Source organism: Peromyscus californicus, unplaced genomic scaffold, assembly GCF_007827085.1.
Source record: "Peromyscus californicus insignis strain IS unplaced genomic scaffold, ASM782708v3 Scaffold_5__1_contigs__length_169319896, whole genome shotgun sequence".
Lineage (NCBI taxonomy): Eukaryota > Metazoa > Chordata > Mammalia > Rodentia > Cricetidae > Peromyscus > Peromyscus californicus.
In genome coordinates this window covers 98,220,682-98,239,308 of record NW_026294573.1, presented here as the reverse complement: position 1 = coordinate 98,239,308, position 18,627 = coordinate 98,220,682, and the positions used below count along the sequence as shown (strand labels likewise).

The window sequence follows — 18,627 nt, the reverse complement described above, 5'->3', positions numbered from 1 at the left end:
GCCTCTACATGCAAGCACAGTCATGTACATATACATGTACAAATATGTGCACCTTCTACACACGCACGCGCACACACACATACACACACACACACACACACACACACACACACACACACATTCACACTGGAGGTGGGGATTATGCAGTGATTTCAGGACAAACCTGTTTAATGCAGTGTCTGATTCTGAACCAGATGAAAGCCTCAAGGAAATGTCTGGGATTCCCAAGGCAGATCTAAGTGAAGGCTGGAGGTAGTTTAATGGGAATAGATGCAGAAAGCTGCACATTTCTTCTTGACCCCTTAAGTTATACGTCATTACAGGTCTGGAAGAGATACTGTTTGGAGCCTATTTGTAATTATGAGTTTAATGTCATCTTTCCAAGGACTACTTGGGGTGAGTAGTATAACTGCTGAGCAAAGTAGGCAGTGAGAAAGACAATAAATGTACCCAGTAAACTATAATGTGTCAACTGATGAATAGCATAGATAAAAAGAGAGAAGATGTTGAGGGAGCGGAAGAACTGGAATGCTGGGTAAGGGTAGCAGTTTGCAATATTAAAAAGAATGCTCAGAATATCTCTTTACCAGATTGAATTAACACAATAAATATGAACATGTTAAATATAAAATTTAAAACTGTAAGGCTGTATATAATCCTGGCATGGAATGTCAGGTGCTCAATGCTTGTCAAGGAGACTAATGAACAAAATTACCATTTGTTATGCTCATTCAAACTTCCCAGGCTAGTTCAGTAGCAGAACACACACTGATTATGCACCCATGTGGAGAAACCATGACTCACCCCAGAGTTTTATTTGAATCCTCCCAAATTTCCTGTGATGAAAGGAGTTCCTCTCACTTCCTTTTCCTGGTCCTTGTCAGAATTAACAGTGTCTATCAGGGCTGATGAATTACCCTGTCATGAGGGTTCAGGGTGTTCTGGCAATGACTTTCTGGGGGTGGCAGAGCATCTCACAAACACATAGCCACTCTGTTCCCCAGGATAAACTGGATAGATTAGGTGTCTCAGCTCATGGAAGGCAGCATCTCTCAGTCTTACCCTTCTGATACATGCAGACATACACAAACTTTTACCTCCTGTATTCCCTTCTAAAAAACAACCAGCTTGGCTCCTAGGCAGCTTAGGTTTAAATTGGAAAATGCAGCCTTGCTTGACGGAACAACAGTTTCACAGCCTCCCCACTGCTCGCAACAGTTTGTAGCATACATCCCTGCGGGCAAGACCATAAAGGGTTGTCTAATATTGTGGAGCTGCAGCATCCAAAAAGACTTCCTCTAGACAGCATCTTAGGTTCTAGTCTTTGGGGACAGTGCCTAGCTTTCCAGAAATTTCTCACTCTGGACTTATCTTATTATTGTTTTCCCTTTTAATACTTAATGGCTCCTGTATCTTAGATCTTTGGAAACCAGTGTGGCCCTAGATATTGTTGGGGGAGATTTTAGGTTCAGGCCCTGGGCTCTGGCAGTTTTAATAAGCCAGGCTTGGCCACTTTGCAGGTCACTTAAAGAGAGAGATAACAAGGAAAAACAGAGAAAAGAGTTTTTGTTTTGTTTTTAAAATGTGTTCTTATTTGGAAGAGCAACAAATAAAAAAGCCCAGTGATTTCCTAATGCATCTTCTGGGTCCTGATAAGAGGGTTAGGTTTAAATAGAGGACAAGAGGGATGCCCCAGAGCCTTAGCATGGCATGGTCTATTTGGAACAGACTTTAATGTAATACAAGTTCATATTTAAGCTTACCAGTGGAGAGTTTTATGTGAAAGATGTGAGAGACCACCATATAATATTTTTTTAACTTAAGAAGGTCATTTTTACAATATAGATTGTAATGGCAACAGTTATAAATTTTGTTATTGAGAACTATGATGAGATTTTCATATTTGAAATTTTACAGCCAGAGAAAGAGGCAATGGGACACAAATAACTTCAGCATACTTTAGAATCAGATTCATTGCTATTCAGCTGAGACCAGTGGCAACATGTTATCTACCTCTTTTCTCTCCATGCTATGCCAAGCACGACTTCTCCTGTGACTTTCCCAGTATCTCAGTTCTTCCAGGAGTGTGTGGGCAAGGGATTCAGTGTGTGTGTGTGGTCCCCACGTCCTTGACTCTAATGCTTCAGGGTTTCAGTTTAACAGAGCATCAAAACTCATTTCCTCCCGGCATCTAGTTTGATTGAAGGAAATGTGAACTCACCACTTTATAATTAAGAAAACCTCTTTGTGCATTTCTATGTTCTGCAGCTGTTGTTTTCCTAATGGGAAGTTACAGATAAACAAAATCGGTAATTTGAAAAAAAGAAATTAGAAGCAATACCCCTCTGTCTGAGACTTGTTTTCCTACTTAGCAGTTGTGGAGAAGAAGCAGAAGGTGGGTCCCTCTTCTCTTCTCAGCCACCTGGGCATTCTCATGCTCTCATCTTTCCTAGAAGTGTGGACCTTAGATGTCACTTAATATTAATAAATACTGCATTGGCAAGGGACAAGGGTTACCTTGCAGGTTGTCTAGATATTAATTAGGACATAGGACTAAAAGATGAACCAGACATGCTGGTAAGTCAAAGGACTCAACAAGTTAAATAGAACACCTGGATTCTACTCACTAGGGAGGAATCCAATTTCAGAGAGACTGAGGCACTATGAAACAATTCATATTTAAGCAATATGTACAAGGCTGAAAACTGGTTCCATTGAATAGACCAATGAATGATGGTATCCTGAAGGATCCTAGAATTTTCCCTTGGTCTGAAAACTCATCAAAAAGCCTGTGAGGATCCTGAAAAACGTAGTTACTTTCTAAAGAGATGATCCAATTCAGTTTCTCTAAGCTATGAGAAACAAACATACCTTTGTTTCTTTCTGCCTTGATTTGAGCTATTTCAAGGGGTGAGCATGGGTCTAACTGTGAGTAATGGCAAGGAAAAGACTGGAGGAAAGAGTGTGTCATTGTCGCCTCCCTACGTACGTGGGTCTGCACACTGTAGTGCTCAACAAGCTTTGAAAAGGATCTCTAAAACTGAACCAAGTGTTTCTGTCACAAGCTTCAGTAGTGTGTTCTAAATCCCACGTGATCGATTGGTGAAGTCTATTTTACATTCACCTACACTTTCACTTCATTTGTTCCTATCCCTAACTGGCTTTGCTGCTTTGAAAACACGATTCGGTTTTTCCAGCTTTGGGGAATTAAATGCAAACTGTGATCTTGGTTGGAGATCATGGACTGAATAGAGATGATCCAGACTAGGGAGTGGCAGCTCATGCCACCCAGGCAGTTAATGCATCTTTAACATGTGTTCAGGATGAACTGCATCTGGGGATTATGGCTCACCCTGGGAACTGAAGGATAAAATAAAATGGTTCCTTTCAGAAGTTATTTTTTCTTACCTTTTCATGTTCTCCCTTTTACTCAAGCCTCCTCCTTCTCTCCAATTAAGATTTGACATCATATAGCAATAAGTTCTTGTTTTTACCTAATTAATGCTAGCCACAATCTTACTTTGATCTTAAAATACCCTAACTTTTGGAAGCTTCTAGAAGCACCAGGTTAAATGTTGTAGAATATTTCAGAAGATGCTGTTATTAAGACCTGAGCCATGGGTTCTTACTGTCACACACACTTGTTTTGACAAGGAGGTATGACAATGAAAAGTCATTCAGTTGCCCAAATGCTAGCAAGGACATGATAAATCAAAGGAGTCTCTCTCTATATTTAGTATTGTGAATTAGAAAAACTAAAGAACAACAACAAAATGCATGCTGCATAGATTACTACCCACCACCATTTGTGGCTTCTGGGTGAGAAATGTTCTTGTACTGGAGTTAGTTCATCTGGTAATCATGCACTCTTGCAGACAGCTTGAGAACTGGGAAGCTTTTCTTCTTACTTTGGTGTGAAGGCTTGGCTGTGTGTGAGCTCTGAGAGTCATTTGTGCTGATCCTTTGTAATGGTTCAATTGGGTCTTGAGTAGCTTCCTCTTGTGCACATGCTTGCTTATCAATATTCCACTGAAGCCTTGAAGAATCACATGTTCTCTGCACATCATTTTCTCTGGAGCCCAGTCTGCAGAACCCTGGTTACTTCAGCCTCCCCACATTCTAGCCCCGCCCAGACCTAGAAGAACACCAGCCACTTGTCTGCACTCCCTTAACCACACAGGGGTCTCCTGATTCTTTCTAGGCAGTAAGCCAGAAGTCACCTCTGTTTGCTCCATTTTCTGTGGATTACTGTTATTCTTTGTCTCGTCTAAATAATGTCTTCAAAGCCATCACCCCTTTTATTCTCATCTGTTTTTTAAATATTTTTATTAATTATTTGAGAATTTCATACAGCCTAGATGTCCCTCAACTGATGGATAGATAATGAAAATGTGGTACTTTTACACAATGAAATCTTATTTGGTGGTAAAGCAACATGGAATTGTGAAAATTGCGGGAAAATGATTGGATCTGGGAAATTTTATACTGATCGAGGTTAACCCAGACTGAAGAAGACAAAAGGCACATGTTCTCACTCTTGTGGATCTTAGCACTGAATCTTTGGATATATGTGTTTAATTTGTAGTGCCTGTAGAACCCAGGGAAGCAGAAAAGGGCAACTGGTATGGAGAGGGAAGAAAAAAGGGAGGAAGAGAGGGAGTGGGGGAGGGAGGGAGGGAGGGAGGGAGGGAGGGAGGGAGGGAGGGAAGGAGGGAGGGAGGGAGGGAGAACTGTCTGTGTTTTTGTTTATTTGTTAGAAGCAACAAATCAGGTTTCAGATTCTTTGACATTGATGAAAGCACAATCCCTCCAAGATATTTTAAGGTCCTTAAGATTGTTTTCTGTGGTTACTTTTTGAGCCCATTCCTATAATAACAAACATATTAAGTGGAACCCGTGTTAAAAAAAAGTGCATGTTTATTTGGGGGCAAAGTAAAATGAAAAAATTTTAAATTATTTTTAGGAGTCAGTAGTTTAATTTACAATTACTTATAGTCTATTTGAAAGGGAATTTATGGAATTAAGAAAATCTGACCTATAACTAATTTTCATACTTATTAATTTTTTAATGAACACTAAACTTAATAGTTAGTGAGCTTGCCAAATTTTTACATTTTGGACATCTCATTCCATATATTATAATGGTTTAGGGGTGTTTTTTCTGCCTTTAAATTTTTTAAAGGTATTTTCATGGGCCCTTTAAGAAACACTAGGAATTTGGACTGAAGTACCTAAAGGATAGAAACCCCTTGCTTTCTCTTTAAACTCAGGATGCTTGTAACTATAGATTATAGTAGCTTTGTGTTCATCCCCATCTGGCATTTGAGAATTGGAAGCTCTCATGCCACCGTGTCAAGTTCCAGTTTCCCCTTTGTTAGGGAGTAGGCAAATCTAGTTCCTTCCTGTGGTCCAAATTGTGGACTTTATTACAAACAGACAAAGCAGCTCCAATTCCCTGTGCCTGTACTTTCAATCCTAAAGTAGGAGCGCTCCACCAGGGAGAACTCTGTTTGATGTCATATAGATAGAAGCTCTAGTTTCCTTCCCCTTACAATACTAGCCACAGTCTCACTTTGATTTTAATTTTAGCCTAAATTTGAGAAGCTTCTAGAAACACCATGCCAAATACTGTAATAAATCAGAAAATGCTCTTGATATGACATGGGCCATAGATTTTGCTGCCATACATTGAAAACAATGTCGCCACTTGAAGGGGACATTTGGCAATGTCTGGGAATAGTTTTGATCATCATACCTTGGGTGAGAGGATGCCTGCCATCTTTGGTATCTTGTGTACAGGGCTAAGCACCCAGAAATGCTCAGGATAGCCCCTTATTACTCTCTAGACTAGAAGAAAGTCAACCGTGATAGGACTGAGAAACACTCTTAAATCAATGTAGGTTCAAAGTAGAGACTGTTGGGTTTACTCAGAAAGGTAACACTTTTGGTAGCTTTCTTGTTAGCATTTTGAAAAGAACCATCATGGTCTTCTTAGCAAAATTAGATGAGTGTATATTCTATACATTGAGGAAGGTGATCATATTTCCCTAAAATGAGAGATGCAGGACTGCTAAGAACAATTTAACTCACATCAAAGTTGGACACAAAATTGCTACATTATGAATACTCATTCCCAAGGCCATTTTTGTTCCCAAGAACTCCCCAGACTGGCCAGCTAATATAAATTCAAACAGCTTGTAAATGAAGATCTTTATTCCCATCTTACTATCTTCAAGAATGTCTTCATTCACATTCAGTATCACTGACATGGGTACTTGATCATCTGTAGTTGGTTTTACTTGTCATAAGTTTACAACAAATTGGTATACTTACCACGACTAAGAGAAAATTATAAAAACATTTCAGTGGGAAACACATCAGAGGACACTGAGTTGAGATTCCATTGAAATATGCCTTGTAACATAGTAATACTTACTTAGAGATGAAATGCCTCATCTGAGCTAATTAGCAAGACAGGGTGCTGCCTGTCAAAGTTAATCTCCTCCTTTTCTATTATGTTTCCATTTGATATGGAAATACCCAATTGTGAGTTTGTAGCCTTGAGGTATTCTAGTGTTGTGAGTTTGTCATAATGAGCAGCAGGCACATGAGTTGAGTCTGGTGACAACATCCGTGTCTTCTTGAATTTCCTCTATCGGGCCTGTTATTATTCTTAAGCTTTCACAAAGAAGCTGAGTGAATTCATAGCTCTAGAAGCTTTGCTGGAGTGCTTTCCTCCTCCTGCCTGATAGGAGAATGTCCACCTTCTTTCAGTCAATCAGAACAACCATCTCATTTAACAAATCTTTTTTCACATTTATTCCAACTGGGGATGCATTATCATTATTATAAGAGCACAAAGTCACTTTGTATCTTTAAACACCTTTCTTCATGAAAAGAAAAAATTGTATTTTATGATTAATTTGAAATAAACCTGAATATATTATACACTAAAAATTTTCCTCTTGTTCAGAGGATCTCAGATGATGCCTAGTTCAAAGGGGCTGTTGTTATTGCTGGGTATTGTAGAGTCAGCTTTCATTGATTCTAGTGGACAGCCTGACTTCATAAGCCCTTCCCTACCATGAGCCTGCACTTCCTTTTCATATGGCAGTATAGGTGACATCCTTCTTCCACCCACTGGAGCAGTATCAGAAGAGGTATAATAAAACATAGGACTTAATAAAGCCCTGAACCTTATAATAACCCAGGCTTCAGTAAGAAACAACTCTTAGTACTAAGAATGGAGACTCTTTCAAACTGAATGAGAAAAAACAGTCAATATATAGGAATGTCACCATGATTATCTGAAAAGACTGGAAAGTAGTCATCATATAAATGTTTCAAGGAATGATTTTGAATATGCTAGAATAAGTGAAAAAGTTCAAAGTCTCTATGTAAAAATCAGTTACTCTACCTCTGAAATGTATTTTGAAAGCAGGAAGTGTTATGCCTCCAAATTTACCTTTTTCCTCAGGCTTCTTTTGCCTGGTCCTTCTTTCTGGTCCTTTAAGATTTCAGGATTGCTTTTTAAAATAGAAAATGGAAAATGTCTTTGAAATTTTTATAGGAATTGGCTTAAATCTGAAGACCATTTTGGGTAATTTGGACATTTTAACCATATTGAATCTTTGAATTCATGAACATGGGATGCCTTTTCCTTCATGGGTGTCTTCTTCAATTTCTTTCATGAGTGTTCTGTCATTTTTTAGCATGCAGACATTTCCCCTCCTTAGTTGCACTCATTCCTGACTGTAAGGATTTTATTGTGAATGGAATTGTTTTCTTGCTTGTTTTGCCGATCACTCATTGCTAGGGTAATAGAAATGTACTGGGTTTGGGGTTAGAGGCTTTTCTGAGGTTTTGTCCTGAGGTGAAACACTGAGTACATTTTACTTGAATACCATTGATGTGCTCTTCAAAAGTCACCTCGACCAGTTGTGTGATCGGCATCCACTGCTCCATTAGACTCAAGACTTGTGGCCATCAGATTTGCTTCTCTTTTCTGCTCTCAGAGACATGAAGTATTTATGTGTTACCTGTTTTTGTTTTTGTAACCTGAATTAATAAATAAATTTGTGGATATTTTAATTTGTTCATTGGTGATAAAAATGTATTCTATAGATTATTTACTTACCATACTTCATTTAAGTTGTTAGTCTTTTCTGAAAATTCCTAATACTTATTTTTATCTCAACATTGATTTATATCTTTTACATTTTTAAGATGCGGTTGAAAATCTGGATGAGTATAATGGGGTAATAAATTTCTGTATTTAATGGCCTTTGAAATTAAACTCTCTAATTAAAATTGTTATATTAGTAAAATGTGCATATAAATATACCATTAGAAACTGAAAGGCAAGCAAGAATCTGGAAGAAAATAATTATGAAACATATATTTGATAAATGACATATGTCCAGAATATACAAAGAGAAAATGTACGCTGAAAATAATACAGTGAACAAGCCAATCACAAAAACTGCAAGATTTGAATAGACATTTCACAAAAGCAAATGTAATAATGCCTGGTACACATATAGAAAGATGATCAGAGTTACTTGTTATCAGAAAAATGCAAGTTCAAACCACAGTGAGATATTATTTCATACTTACTAGAATGGCTATAATTAAAAAGGTAGACCATAAAAAATGTTATATTGAGGATGTGTAGAAATGAGAATATTGATATATTCATGGTGCAAATATAAAAGTGCATAATTACATTGGAAAACAGTATCTCAGTTCTCTGTTTTATTGCTATTTACTAATTCTATGCAAAAAAATCACTTAAAATACTATGTATCCATGCTTTGCTTTCCCTGGTAGCCCTTATTACTTGGACATGATCAGTTTTTAACTTTTCATATTTATTGCATTGTAATTAGACAGTGCTAACAGCAAGGCACATCTGAATCATAAAGAATGATGAGTGATTTTTAAGATATTTGAAGAACATAAAATTGAACAAAATAAGACCTATTAATTCAATGTGTAAAACATGTATGTGTGTCTCTTTCTTAATAAAGACACTATTAGTCATTCCTAAAACCCAAAGTTGAATGATAAAGTAATAGGTATATTATTTATATAGGATATTATTTCATAGCATTTAAATTTTTAAAAGTTGCTCAAAACTTAAAATTGTACATTGTGATAAATAGAGATTACAAAGAATATAAATAATATATGATCAGGGGAAAATTTAATAAACAATTGAGAATGTGGCATCTTAAAATGAGAAGAAAATCTATTTGAAAGTTTTACTTTGCAAACAGGTAAGGTATGGGAGAACTCAATAAAGAGAAATGAGCTAAATAAAGACATTAACAGGTGCAGTTGGCTATTCAATAGCCCTGGAGTTCCCATGTACTCCAAGAACTGTTGGCCATAATGACACAGAAACAGAGTGAGAAGCAATGAGCAGCCTGTAAGGGCATTCATGACCTACATGCAGCATTATTTTGGACAAAGAATAAAGCATGTCATGGAAAGCTTTTTTTCTGAAAAGTTTCATCAAAGTCTAAAATCTCAGCTTCATTCATGTTATTAAGAAAAACCCAAATTAACCTACTCTCCTAATAGAATATTTTTAGTTCTGAGCAGGACAGAGATGACTTAATAAAATATTTAGGAGTAATCTGCTATTGTCTAGCTACTCTATTCTAAGTGTGGAGAATAGATTATTGCTTTGATGTTTCATGTTGGGGTCATATACACAGGTCAGGGGTGCAAAGAAAGATAAGTCAGTGATGTATTAATCCAAAGTAGTTAGTGGATGGCTGTGTAGACACGAGAGCAAAGGCAAATAATTACAATTCAGGAAAGAAGGGAAAGATTTGTGCCTGTAGTAGATGTTGGCCCCAAGAGGAGAGGAAAGGGCAGAGACAAATAAACAGACCAAACAAGGTTGTAAACCAGAATTAGATACAGATAGAGAATTCCTCCAGGATGATAATAAGAAATGTTTTATATCAGAAACTATGCTTTGTGGAATGACAGCAGTCTACTTGGTCTTAGAGTGCAGTGCCCCAGTAAGAATGTTGTTTGTTATGGTTCTATATGTGAGAAATTCCTTACCTGGTCAATTTTCCTCTATTCCTGTTCATAGCTGGTATACATTTGGTTACTAGTCTAGCTCAATTGTGCTGTAGATCAATGTTTTTGTCTTGTTTGTACTTGGTCTGCCTGTCTAGAGGGTAGCTGGCATTTTTGTGTACATACCTAAAGGACTTCTCAACATGCAATTCTTACACCTTACAATCTTTTTTCATTTCAGCCTGGAGAGTTTCAGACAGTGCAGACTCACCACATGGTTTGAGAAATGGCTGTAGGGAACAACACTCAACGCAGTTACTCCATCATCCCATGTTTCATATTTGTTGAGGTAAGTATATATTTTTAAAGCTATGAACAAGATGTAATAGCAAATTTCATGCTGAAGATATGTATTACTTTATGAAATTATTTAATCTCGAGATTGGGTCAAATTTTGGTGTCACAAATAGAGAATTAATAATTTAAAAACAATATTTATTAAATAAGAAACTGATGTGTGAATGATGAGCTTGGCTGGTGAAGCAGAAGCTAGAGAGATGAATTAATCCTTCTGTAGCTCACCTTGATGCTGACATAAATATGAGTCTGGAAACCTAGGAGAGGAGAGATGGTTTATTCTTTTCCTGGCTGTACTGTCATTCTTATTTTGTAATGGTGTTCAAGATATATCGTTAATGTCTCTTCAGAAGAAGTTGAGTGAGGAAGCAAAATAGAACTTAGTTGAAAAGTAAGAGAAAGAAAGTGAACCACAAGGTGGCTCGCATGGTTCTCATCTATTTCATTCATAAAAAATGGATCATTTTCCTGTATTTCTTCCAGGCAATGCAACAAGAGTATTAGAAGATGTAGCCCAAAATAACTAGCTTAAAATGTCAGTTGCATCAATGAATATTGGTGTTTAATTAGGAAAGACATTAAACACAAGAAAACAAATGCTCAAGCCCACTATCAAGAATTAATCTTACAATTTTGCCATATTTGCTTCAAATGTTTTTGGGGTTTTTTGTTGCTTTTGTTTTTGCTTTGTTTTGGCTTTCCTCCAAGGAATGTAAAATGCTTCAGATATGGCCAAAATCCTACAACGTAGAATATGATTCATGTGTACATTTTATTTTTAATACAATGTTAATTAAAACATAATTCCCTTTCCTACCTCCATTCCCTCCCTCCAACTCCTTCATTGTCCCCCATTCTCCAATTGATAGCTCTTCTTCCATGATTATTATGGTTGCACACACACACACATGTGCATGTGTGTGCAAATATAAAAATACAATTTGATGAGTTCATTTTTGTTTTTCGTGTATGAATTGTTTCAGGCTGACCATGTTGTATTGAACAAGTGGTTCATCCTGAAGAGAGACTAACTCTCCTTCTCTGTAGGTACATTGCTTTTTTGAGGCAAAGAGCAATTCCTCTAGTTAAGGCTGAGGATAGCATTTGTCTATGTCTACAAAAATAAATATTTAGAAGGTAGTTGGGTGTCTTGTCAATTCAGCTAAACAACAGTAGTGAGTCCTCTCTATTCAGCCATGGGCATTAGACTGGGTTTCTAGAGAATTCTCTCCTGTGGAGTAAGCCTCAAATACAGTCAGAGATCAGTTGGTTACTCTCCTAACAGTCATGCCACAGTTGCAGCAGTGAGAACGTTTGTAGGATTCACTTCTAGGTAAGACCGTTAACCCTTTTCTCCTATGGCAGCCTGTATAGCAACTTCTGGTGTTAGGAAAGTTCCAGTGGGAAGGAAGCTTTCAGCTCAGCTCTAGATTGATTTCTATAGACCTTGCATCCAGGGTATGTTATAACCTTAGCAATATGGTCTTATCAACTTTTCTGGTGAACAACCAACACAAGTGACATGAGTAGTGTTTTGTGGGCCTGTGGGCCTCCCAGATCAACAATACCTGAGGAGGTATCAAGCATCTGGTACTGGAGCAGCATTACTAGATAGTCATGATTTATCCTTCTAGCACCTTTCTTTACACCTATACTTTTTAATTGGATTACAAAGTAGTAGGTTTCCATTTGGTTATTTCATACACCCTTCATTTGGGTTGGCTCTTTCTCCCCTTCTATCCCCCATCCCTGCTTAAACCTTTCCACTGCAGTATTACCCTCTCTCCTTTCACATCACATACACTCTACTATCTGCCTCCATGAAGGCATTCTTTACTCCAATGGCCCTTTTCTAGTTTCATGGCTTCTACAGGTACTTTGGGTTAAACACACAACTCTAAAGACTGAAGCAAGGATCCCAATCTGAAAGAGAACATGTAGTATTTATCTCTCTATGCCTGGGTTACCTCAGCATATTTTCCTAGTTCCATTCATTTTCCTGCAAAATCCATAATTTCTATTTTTCCTTACAGCTTGATAAAAATTCCACTGTGTGTATGTACCACATTTTAATTATCTATTCATCAGCTGGTAGAAATCTAGACTATTTCTATTTCCTAGGTATTGCTCAGTGACGAACATGGATGAGCAAATATCTCTGTAGTAGGCTATAGAGTCTTTTGGGTATGTGCCAGGAGAGTTATAGCTTAGGCATACAGTAGTTCCATTTCTAGCTTTTTGAGGAGCATCCACAAAATGATTTCCGTACTGACTACATAGTGATACTCCCACCAGCAGTGAATAAGGGTTCTTCTTTCCTTACATCCATGCCCTTATTTGTTGTCATTTGATCCATTGATGATCCCATTGTGACTTGGGTGAAATGGCATCTCAAAATAGTTTCAATCTTTAATTTATTCTGTAACATGTCTTTCAAAAGTCACAAATCATAAAGATTCTTGATCCTTCTCTGAATTTGACTTCATATTGTGATAACTAAGGAATGGTGACTTTACTTGGCATCAAGTTTCCGGGGCTGGAACAGTCACTGCTATTGTACCCCTTCTTACTCCCTGACTTTATTGTTGCTGCTACAAATTCCTCCAGGATTACTCTTCTCAATGAGGGATCCACTTTTTCTTTTCAGGTGATTGCAATATCCTCCCCCACTTCCATAGGTGTGCTTCAGTTTCTAAGTGTGAATTTCTGCTATGATTTGTTTTACATTTTCAATGTGAATGATATATAGCTGTTTTATCCTGATTGAAATGTGCCCTTGTGGAGGGAGGAGGGAGGCTCATAAGACTCAAGAAAGAAACACAAATTAAAAGGCTTAGGAAGTTCTTGAAACTTAACAAGACTCACAAAGTCCCTCCTCAAGATTATAAAAGCAGTAAAATAATTTCTGGGGAGAGGAGACTGTCCTGCTAGCTGATATAGATCATGCAGAGACCTTCAAGGACACAGTGTTTATGAATCATCAACCATGCATGAGTGGGCTTTTCAGTGATATAGCTGCCTTCACATCACCCATGCTCTTGTAAGCAACCCCAGTAAAGTCCCTGGCTAGTAGGTTAGAATGGAGTAGAATAATTCCTTTCATTTGCCATTAATGCCCTCTCTGGGTGCACAGATGTTTGTTTATGTCCCCCACCCCAGAAAAGTCACACGACATGAACATTTAAGTAGTGTTCTATTTTCTTTTCACTGTAATAACTTTTTGATGTATCTTATAACTTTCTACTTCTTTATATACTTTTCCTCTTTACTCATTTAGTTTCTATTTAATTTCTAAAAATTCTGTGTAAGTTTTTAAAAATCTTCCGACTTTATAGTGTTATTTTGTTGCCTTTTTGGCTTTCTTGTCTGTCTTTAATTGTACCCAAGGCATTTTACATACTCCCAGAATAATGGGCTCTGCTTAGCCCTCTTATTTGTTGTGTCTGCTGCTTGTAGCTCACAGTGGAGAGATTCTTTTAGGATTCATGTGGGTACTAGGTTTGGTTAGTAATACTTTAGGGGGATTTTTGAATGAATATTACTCTTGCACTTTGGTTTTTATTATTTGGAGCCTTAACTTCTAAAGCCCCAAATCAGTGTTCTGTCCCTGTGTTCTTTGTGTGCCAGCAAGTAGATTCTGTGGTGTTTTCTTTCTCAGAAGTGAAAAGCAACTTTTCAGGAATATTGGCTTTTACACAAGAGTTGCACTTCTAACACAAGCTCTCATGTCCTTCATCAGGGGACATTAAGGCCCACATCCCAAGACTGAGACTGAACTGTAACCTTTGCTCTACTCCACTTGAGTCCACAGGGGCTCACATTTATGGAGTACCACTCAGATTTTTAGTACCTTTTTTGATTCAACTTACCTGTGAGTTCAACAGAAAGAGATGGAGAGAGAAAGAGAGAGAGATAACAGAGGAAGAGAGGAGGAAGAAAAGGGGAGAGAGAAAGTTAATTGCATATATGTATTTGTACTACATTTTTATCTATTATTTTTCTCCTATCAATGTATTTACTAATGCAACAAAACTTTCAATATCTACAGTTTCCCCGAGGCACAGTGTGTTTGCCCTGTTTTGAATGTTTTGTGTGTACGAAAAGTCAGGATTTCTCATCCTTGATTAAATGCATGTGTGATACAGGGAGAAAGACACCTACTGCCCATTATAGAACTCCCACGTGTGTTTTCTTTGTTGCTCCTATGAGCACAGCCATTGGACTGGGTATGTTTGGTCTATTCCTAGCCTTTGATGAGGAGAATAGACACTAACCAACATCTACAATTCAAATTTCCTGGTGAAGCAGGAACTTGCTTTGGACTCACCTGGAAAAAGCTGGAGGGAGCTGCCTAATGAAACAGCGAGCAGCATAAAAGGTCTCGTGCAGGTAACAAGTCAGGAGCAGCATTGCCCTGGGTAGTTCTGGAGTTGCACAAAAATGAGAGAGGACCGTATTTATAGATTACAAGAACATGTGTAGAAATTAATGAATGGACCAAAGGGACAGGCAGAGCGTTGAAGGAGAGCAGGGTAGGTTGAGATACATGATGTAAAGTGGACAAGGCAGGGCATTCTAGAACCCAAGGCCTAGAATGCTGGGCATGCAGAATGAATCCTTTGTAATCTCCCAGTGCCAGTACATTTTTGTCTCTGACCAGAGGCTCTGAAACTGAAGGCTTGACAAATAGATAATGATTTTTAGAGTCTAGGCTGTGAAAGTTTTAGCACATTTCTCTGATGAGAGAGAAATCCAAAATCTCTAAAATTCCAAGGTGCACCATTGTGGTACTTCTTACCAATACACTTTAGCTTTTCACTGATCTAGTTACAGTAGAATAAGCAGGAAGTAGCAAATGCTGGAGTGGACAAAAGCTAGAGAAGTCATATGGAGTAGGAGAGAAAGCCTTCATTTCAACAGGGGCATAGACTTCCTCAGCTTTTTTTCTGTGCCTTGTAGTCAATGGAGTAGGAGAGAAAGCCTTCATTTCAACAGGGGCATAGACTTCCTCAGCTTTTTTTCTGTGCCTTGTAGTCAATGGAGTAGGAGAGAAAGCCTTCATTTCAACAGGGGCATAGACTTCCTCAGCTTTGTTTCTGTGCCTTGTAGTCAATAATATTTTGGGGAGTCAAGACACAGGACTTAGAAACAGCAGATAAAACATTTAAATTGTAACAGAGGAATCAGGAGTCTTTCTGCGTTCTAAATTGTTATTCCTGTGTTCTCTTTTGTACCCCCTTTCTGCATCCTACTTTCTTTATCTTGCCTTTTCAGCAACACATTTCACACTTGAGAATCTATAAAAGGAGCATTCCCCTAAGGGAAGACCCCCAAATCGGCATCTCAAGAGTCTGAACATTAGCAGTGTGTACTGTTTATGGTCTCCCATGCTCACTGTGAAAAATAGGTATATTTTTCCAGAATGCTTAATAGTAACAGGATCATTTTAGACAAATTTCTCCACACACAAATAGATTCAACCAAGGACAAGTATTATCTTCAAAACTGTGAATGAATCGCACCGCCAAATCTATGTCAAATGTATTTCTGCTAAGGCCAGAACTCTATATGGAGCCATGCTTCCTTAGAAAGTGATTCTGGGGACTCGAAACCTTTACATAATGAATGCAGTCAAGGCTTGACATATATGCATGTGGCAGGCTTTTTTGTTTCCATTTTGACAGTTGATTGTACTTGCAGCTTTTATTGCCTGTGTTTTACAATTCATTTTTTCTCAGATTGAGCCTAGCCTACTGGGTGGTAATGATAAATCACATCCTGGGGATAAAGAACATGATGTTCAGTCAGAACTTGATGATTCTGGGTATATTTCTCTAGGGCAAAAGAGAAGGAACCCCACATCACTTTTGGACATCGAGTGCTGTCAACGCTTCCGTTGTCTGAAATGCCTCGGGTTTTGGAAGAAGGATGCCTCCTCACCCGCCTTTCTAGCCTGTGCTTGCAGCTACTTAGATTTAGCTGTGTTAACTATTCATGGCTGAGGCTCACATTTTGACTCTTTTAGAGTTTTATACCTAATTCATATTCAAATTTTGTCTCCAATTTTTAATAAAACCTTGCTGGTTTTGGCTTACAGGGAAGTATCAAAATCTTACCCTCATCTGCAGTGTGACAGAAAAACTTAAGTTGTTATGAAGCTTGCTGGCCTCAAGTCCTGGCTCTATCGTTTGTTGCTGATAGAAAATTGAGTTTGTCCTTTGAGACTTCAATTACTTTGTTAAATAGGAAGAAATAGAAATGTATCATGGGAGCTTTTGAAAAATTGATGAGGTGAGGCACCTGAGCATTCTTGCTAAGTAATACATACTTGACAAGAATAAATTTAAAGTAACAGTTCTGATTCAAAGATGAACATAAGCCAACTATACACTTATGCTTGTGTGCACCTGCATACACACACACACACACACACACACACACACACACACACACACACACACACACCAGGAACACACACATCAGGAACAGACACACACAGGAACACACACATACAGGAACACACACACACAGGAACACACACAAACCTCAAACACTGACAGAAGAGACAGCTTCTGGGTAGTTTAATCCCTCAATAAATCAACTTTCTGGGTTTAAATGGTTTGGGGAAGAAGCTTCAAAGGTTTACTAGATAACAGAACAAGAAAATTGTGTGACTTTTAAATTACAGTGACAAATATTAATGACAAAATAGTTCTTGCCTGTATTTTTCTGTGTAAGCATCATTTGAGTGGTGTTTTCAGTGCAATCAATATTCAATTGCCTAATTTTCAAAGCACCAAGGTTCTCAGGCTAGTGACAAAGACAGATTAGCATCCTTGTCTTCAGATCTCCTTCTGGGTGAATGAAAGCCCATCTGTTCCTCAGCACTGAGTTTCTAGAAGCAGGATGCTCAGGGTTCCAGGTCCCATTTCAAATAAGTTCTCACAAAGTAAGAGAAGTGAAGACTAACAAGATGCTCTTGTCCTGACACCAAGGGACCATGAGAGGAAGAAACAGACTTGGAAGGAGTCAGTTAATTTCATCCGAATTAAAGACATGGGGTGGGAAATCTGTCGCCCTGCTTTTCTAACATCACAGTATCACTAGCTCCTCCTGGTTTCCTCAAAGGTCAGGTCTTCTTCCTGCAACTTACACTTTCAAAGAGAGTAAAAACACAATACAACTCTTGGGGGATGTACATGTTTCTACAAATGCCTGCAACCTCATAAGTAATGTAGAGGAGGATGGGGAAGGAATGAGGAGAGGAAGTGTGCCTGTGCTCCTGCCAACATGTTAGTAAGATGAATAATTCCCTTCAGACATCTCTGCTCCTTCCGATCTATAGATACTGGTACCGTCATATTATCACATTTGAAAGTCTGATACTACTTTAAAACTGGATGTTTAAAACATCAGTAGGACAATATTGATCCTACATAACAGCAATTTGTCTTTGTACTTTAAGTTTCAGGTGAAAAATCTCAAGTAAAGAGAAGCCAATTGACTTGCTCAAGGCAACCCAGGTAATGATATTAAAGTTGGGAGCTGTACAATATAAACTAAATTAGCCTTCACCTTCATTGCATAGACGTGGACATCATTATTACAGTGAATAGGTGAATTTTCTCCAGCAGAGAACTAATTAGAGACAGGAAGTCCCTGTTGATGTCCTCAGAGACCAAAATGAAGACAGACAAAACTGTGGAAATGTGAACTTCTTTCCTAGAATCTATCTTCCTTGAAGAGCCTCACGAACACCTTTATATTTTCATCCAGATAGATTTCAACTGCCTAGAGCTGTTTGGAAATCACTTGGTTTAATGGAGATTTATATTGACTGATGAGACTCAGAAAACACTTTAAGCTCTGATTGGCATTAAATAACATTCCTTCTAAAAAGATTTACTTACTTTTAGTTTTATATGTATAGTGCTTTTCCTGCATGCATATACACCGCATACAGGCTTGGTACCCATGGAGGTTAAAAGAGGGCATCGGATCCTCTGGAACTGGGATTACAGACAGTTGTAAGCTGCCATGTGGGTGCTGGGATCTGAACCTGGGTCCTCTGCAAGAACAACAAGTACTCTTAACCACTGAGCCATTTCTCTGGTCCCAAAATAACATTGTCTTTAAAATGTATTTGGAGGGACTTCAACTAGATTCTATTGTTGTGGGATGTTAGTATACTGTGTGAAAATGTATTTGCCGTGATTGGTGAACTAAAAAAGC

At 38.1% G+C, this 18,627-nt stretch overlaps 1 protein-coding gene across 2 annotated transcripts in view; it reads left to right on the top strand.

Annotated features, from left to right (window-relative positions):
- Plppr1 (phospholipid phosphatase related 1) overlaps positions 1-18,627 on the top strand; it is a 285,228-nt gene that overhangs the window by 141,379 nt on the left and 125,222 nt on the right. For both annotated transcript variants that reach the window (XM_052715907.1, XM_052715906.1), the window contains exon 2: positions 10,280-10,387. In XM_052715907.1, coding sequence (XP_052571867.1) covers positions 10,325-10,387 — 63 coding nt within the window. In that variant the 5' untranslated portion in view covers positions 10,280-10,324. The remainder of the gene's footprint in view (positions 1-10,279; positions 10,388-18,627) is intronic.